We start from the raw sequence: 6,114 nt of genomic DNA on the forward strand, positions 1-6,114 counted from the left end.
TTGATTGCTGGAAAGGAGGATGGCAATAAATCAAGCAGGAAAGCAAATGTAGAAAACGCTGTTCTTGTTTATGTCTAAACAGGCGGAATAGAATAAATGTGCTCTATTTTTCAGTCCGTTTGAAAGCAAATTTGATCGAGTTTTGCATGCATTGCCAATCCCAGCGGTTAGAGCCTAATTTAAAAAAAAAAAAAAACCTCTTGATTTATAAGCTATTCTTTCTCTTTACTTTACTCTCTGATATAATTAAATTACGCTCTTCTTGAAAAGTTGAATTCTTGTTCCTATCATTTATAACCTGACTAGCCGCACCTCGTCCTCCTCGTCCTCCTGCGGTTTGTCCGTATGGCTCGGCTCGTGGAGACGTGTGGAGAGGTTCCTGGTTCTAATCGGGGCTAATAGCTTTGGCCATCTGCCTGGTCCTGAGCATGCTCGCCTGCGTTCAGGCTCCAGGTCTGGCCTCGCTGGCCACTCCAGTTGAAGGACAGTCCTCCACTTGTCCCACCTGGCTGAGGACCAGGAGCGGAGCAGGCGTCCAGCTGTGGCCTTCTGATCTGATTCTAGTGTCGCGGCCTGCGTTTCTTCTCCTTGCGAATGTAAAAAGGTGAAGCCGGCTTTGTGATGTGCAGTGGCAGGGTGGAGGAAGGGGAGGCAGATGGCACACACACACACACACACACACACACACACACACACACACTCTGCACTGAGGAGAATCACAGATAATTGGAGAGTGATGCTTAGCTGCAGCCCCGCCGATCGATGCCAATCCACCTGCTCTAAGTCCAGGGGTTATGCTTTGCTTTTCTTTCCATACACTGCAATTAATCCAGTGTTTAGCCCAGTGTGTGAAGAGTGCAGGAGAATACCAATGACCCGTTTAAGGCCCTGCTTGACCTTAATCTCCCCCCCCCCCCCCCCCCTCGCCGTCGCTGGTGTGAGATGTTTCTGCAGCTCAGAAATCAACCTGTGATGTTTCTTTGGTGCAGCGTCTCCTGAGACGGAATGAAAGCAGCCTCAGGGTGGTGTTAACTGACGGAGTAAGTGATAGATTTATATCCTAAATCCATTAGCAAAGCCACAGGGACCATATAGACACCCCAGGCTACTGACGGCGGGAAGGGGGGGGGGGGGGTGAAAGTGAAGGTGTGTTTATGATGCTTTATTTTTTTAACAGTCTGCATTCTGATGTATTATTTAAAGGTGATACTCTCTGAGTGAAATCCGTCCCCTTCCTGAACGGCCCGTGTTTCCTGCTGAAGTGGCTAATATTTTAATTAAGCCTGAGGAGGACTCTCCGTCTCCTCCCTGAGAGCTCCCTGATAAACTCCCTCTCCTCTGTTGATGGTAATTTAGCCGCTCCCCTGAGACACACCCAGACGCTCTGTGAGCCAGCACTGTTTCATCGCCTCCCCATCTTTAATGTGCTAATTGCTGGACGTGCTAGCACGCCGCCGCCGCCGCAGGCCTCTGTGACAGGGTCCGTCCTGTGCGGTGGTGGAGGTGGTGGTGGTGTGTGTGGCGAGGCTCTTCATAGGGGTTTTTAGTCAGGCCTAAGTAGGGGGGCTCTTTGTGGGCTGTTTGTCAGGCCTAAGCAGGCTGCCACGGGGGGTCTTTGTTGCAGGGATGTAGTGCTAAATGGAGGCAGATGGCTGGGAGTTAGCCACGTGAGGGCCAGAGGGTGGGGGGGGCCCAGCTCAGCTCTGTGGGCCTCAAAGAGGGTCACACTGGGTCGTAGCCCCTGTCTGCCTCTTGTTAGCGCTCTCAATGGGGACCATGTGCGCCCAGATTTGCCCCCGGTCTGCAGGGATGGTATCCAGGGAAACGGGGGGACTGGGAATCCTCCCGATGGCCCAGAGGGAGCTGGTGGGACGGGGCATCCCCCAGGCCCCACGCACTCATAGACACCCAGAGTCCATAAAAACAGGCTAAACTGTGTTTGACTGGCGTGAAGGGCGTGTCTCCTCCCTAATGGCTCTTTAGTCAGCTGGGTAATAGACTGGCTGTTGATCCGCTCTCTGTATTTCCTGTCACATCGCTTTCCTTCTTTGTCTCTGCCGCTAATTTGGGGCCATTACAAGGTTTGAGGTGTTGGAGGATTTTCTGATGTGAGGATTTACGGGTTTGGAGGAGCGTTAGCTGTTATTGTTTCCTTATTACAGGAGATCACGTGCTCAATTATGTGAAGTGTAAAAGATGTGACTTTGTTTAATATTTCTGTTTGTTTGACAGTGTTTTAACCCTTTAGGCGTCATTATGGACATTTTTGTCCTTTTGGGTCATTTTTGCCTCTTTACCTGGACACCATTTTGTCTGTGTTGCTGCATATGGCACAATTTTATGTGACTCTCTCTAGACACGTTTTAGAATTCCAAAATTTTTCTAATACATCACATCAGCAGAACACGGTGAAGCAAATGTACCACCCTTTTGTGTCATTAAGGACAAAAATATCCGCTTCTTAAAACTGCTATAAAAACTAAACAGATCAATATTTTGTTCTGATTCTTTCTGCATTAATATGTTAAACAACTTCAGCTCTGCTCAAAACTACCAAACATTAAATCATTTTGAGGAATTTAACCCTTTAAATGCCAGTTTGATTACGTGATGTCACAGTAATTGTTTTATGAAGAAAACACAAAACATGAGTTATTTTCCATAAAACACAAGTTGTGTGGCTGAGGCATTATTTTTAAATCTGTCATGTCAAAGATTAGCCAAAATATTGAGTTTGGTGCATTATTAGTTTTTGTGCAGCAGCAGTTTTAATATTTACTACCCTTTTGTGTCATTAAGGACAAAAACGTCCACTTCCAAAAAAAAATGCATTAAAAATTTAACAGATTCATATTTTTCTGTTTTTTTTCTGCATAAATCTGTTAAACATCTTCAGCCCGGCCTACTAAACTCAATAACACAACCACAAAAAAATGATGAGATTACAGGGATTTTATGCACAGGCTTATAATGGGTTAATGGCTGATTTTAGTGGTGAACAGTAGAAAATGTCAAATTTTTCTCAAAGATTAAACCCTTACATCAACAAATGCATGGTTATATTTTGTCAAAGCTATGATATTAAAACATGTAGGATTATAATGGGAGTTAATGGGAAGTGGAAAATACCATCTAAAACTGCTGCTACACAAAAACTAATAATGCAACAAAGTCAATATTTTGGCTAATCTTTGACGGATCCATGACAAATGTTTTTAAAAATAACCCAGCCCCCCAACTTTTGTTTATGATTTAATGTTTGGTAGTTTTGAACAAAGCTGAAGTTGTTTAACATATTTATGCAGAAAAAAGCAGAAAAAAATAATCTGTGGGGTTTTTATAGCAGTTTTTTGGGTAAGTAGTAAATTAAAGAGACTCCTGAGGGTTGATATTATTTTGTGGTGTTCTCCTTTGGAGGATGCGGCCTCTAAATGCAGACATGGCTGCCTCACTTTGTGTTTCCTCCTCGCCTGCAGGTTTGCCGGCCGGACGGTCAGCAGCGGCGCCGTTGTTTTGGTGTCGCTGGAGCTGCAGGAGACCTCCAGCGCCCTCCTGACCATCAACACAGAGAAGAGCGTCATGGCGTCCATGCTGCTCCGCGACCTCAAGCAAGCCCTCGCACAGGCGTAGAGTCCTCTGCACTTCCTGTAGGAAACACAGAGAGGAGACACATTTCATTTGAGATTGTCCTCAGTCATGGACACAGATTTATGAAAATCTTGATATCGCATAATAAATTCCTTCTCCAACAGAACGGAAACTAAATGTCTGCTCACGCTGCGTACGTTCAAAACTGATGTGAGGCTTCACGTTCCAGCCGTCAGACCGCCGCCAAAGTGCCTTCAACGTCCGAATGATGCCGCCAATCAAACCTTTGTATCTGTACCCCCGTTTCTGAACAATAAAGATGTGACTTTAATAAAATAATAAACACCACTGGCAGCGCTGTGAGTTATTTTGGCTGAAGCACAGAATCCTTAATGGCGACGCTCGGCTAATTGTCGGGCGGAGGCGCTGTGCTGATGACATCATGAGTTGATGAATCTGTCGCTCCACCAGCTGATGAGTCCTGTGGAGCGCTGGCACACGGCGGCCTGCGGACAGCGTGTGGACTCAGGTAAACATGGCTGGATGTCTTAACATGGAGCTCTGTGGGGGGAGGGACTCACTTTGGAAGCCAGCCCTCAAGTGGCCATTTGTGGAACTGCGGCTTTTTTTCTCAGCATTACTGATTTTCGATCTTTGTCACATTCCACTGATATATTTGCTGTTTTTATTGTATCTTCTTTGCCATTAATACTTTTTCATCCACGTCCAGGTCAGAGAGGTCTTCAGGGATCCTGGGATTTCCATCACCAATCAGGTAAGGCGTGTTCTTTTTAAATTAAACATCATTTATGAGTCTTACATTGAGATCATGTGTGCAGCTAAAAGTTCTACATTTACATATGCATCCAGTTTTTGTTGATATTATGAAAGTATTGCACATATCTGGATGTATTTTATCTGCCAGCCTTCAGCTGAGCCTTTAAGCAGACTCTGGGCTGCCCGCCTGCAGACAGACAGTTCTGCCGTGCTGCTCCTCGTCGGGTAAAGCTGTGCGGGCGTACGTGATGTGTTTCAGCGTGCCGGCGGCCGGTGGCGGAGTGTGCTTTGCGTCTGGCTGTCTTTTCCGGCTCATAAATAGCGTCTCTCTGAGGGCTGCGGTGAACACCTGTTAGCTCATCTGTCACAGGAGCTCCACTCGCATCCATCACCTCTCCCTCTGTACTCATTCCATCAGCCAGCTGTTCCCATTACACACACACAGCCGTACTGTGTCAGGCCTGCCAGACACACACACACACTCAACATCATGCAGGTCTATTTTCAAACATATCTCCACACTTTACACTGGAATAAAAAATATTTTTAATGTGTTTCTGTAGCTGTGTGTTCTGCTGTGGTCGGATCAATAACTGCGTTTAGAGTCCCTTGATGGAGGTGCCCTGTAAAATGTTTAACCCAAAACCTGCAGTTCCTCAAGTCGCCACTAGAGGGCCGGCTCCAAAATCATATAATAATTATGATATATATAATATAATATAATAAATTACACCCCCCCATAGATCACACTGTTACACATGTTTACAGCAGTGTAGTTTTTGACTTTTTGGGGTCGAAGTTCACGTGAAGTCTTCTGGGCCTGTAACCATGGCAACCGAAAAAAATGGCAGAAAAACCCGTCGCAGTTTTAATACACATAATGTATTTATGTGCTGGTTTTAATCTTTGTGTTTTGTTATTGATAACTTTATGGATTTATTTACAATTTATTTAGAAACAGATTATTTAGAGATGATTTAAATCACAGTTAAATTTCATATTTATATATGATTAATTTTTCAGTAACTACGCATTCTATTTGTTGCGGTTATTTAAGTGCCTTGCTAAGCATCCCGTTACTATGGAGACAGAGCGGTTATGAACAGTGCACTCATCTTTAGTTGGAATATCGTGAATAATACTTTACACGCTTAAGTTCGTAAAATGAACTGAGCTCACAGCTACGTTTGTCTGTTAGCACTGTTGCAGCTAGCTCGCTAATGAACAGTTTAGGTTTAGAGAGCACAAATGAGAAAAACTATTGTTCCAGTTTATTTATTATTTAAAATAATTGCTGCTCAATGACTCATTAATATGCTGTTCTGATGTTTTCTACTCATCTTTGGTATCTAATTCTTATAATGCTATCATGCTGACAGGCTAACCCCGGTGTTTCCAGTGTAATGTTGGCGACTGGAGCTTCCAGCATGGCGGCTGCTCTGTCTTCTCTCTGGTTTCAGGTTTGGGAAAGTTTTCAGAAAATAATTCTGCGTGCTCTGAAGTGATGGAAACACATCTGTGTGTGTGTGTGTGTGTGTGTGTGTGTGTGTGTGTGTGTGTGTGTGTGTGTGATCCATCTCCCGGTGTTGGCACCTGCTATAATGGGCTCTGTGGACGGAATGAGAGAACAGGGGGCTGCCTCTCTTCCTCTTCAGCTCAGCAGTGACAGCTTGATTTGGTCTCCCAGCAGCACAGTGACATGATGGGCCTGTTCAGCCGGTCTTATCACGGCCTGTTTGAAGAGAGATG

General features: G+C 44.9%; 1 protein-coding gene across 2 annotated transcripts in view; it reads left to right on the plus strand.

Annotated features, from left to right (window-relative positions):
* ap3b1a (adaptor related protein complex 3 subunit beta 1a) overlaps nucleotides 1–3,936 on the plus strand; it is a 41,078-nt gene extending 37,142 nt beyond the window's left edge. The window contains exons 27-28 of one of the 2 annotated variants that reach the window (XM_028417181.1): nucleotides 3,477–3,647; nucleotides 3,753–3,936. In XM_028417181.1, coding sequence (XP_028272982.1) covers nucleotides 3,477–3,630 — 154 coding nt within the window. In that variant the 3' untranslated portion in view covers nucleotides 3,631–3,647; nucleotides 3,753–3,936. Of the gene's footprint in view, nucleotides 1–3,476; nucleotides 3,648–3,752 lie in introns of those variants that run through there. The other variant, XM_028417182.1, reaches the window with a different exon arrangement.
* Nucleotides 3,937–6,114: the final 2,178 nt, after the last annotated feature.

Source organism: Parambassis ranga, chromosome 12 (genome assembly GCF_900634625.1).
Source record: "Parambassis ranga chromosome 12, fParRan2.1, whole genome shotgun sequence".
Lineage (NCBI taxonomy): Eukaryota > Metazoa > Chordata > Actinopteri > Ambassidae > Parambassis > Parambassis ranga.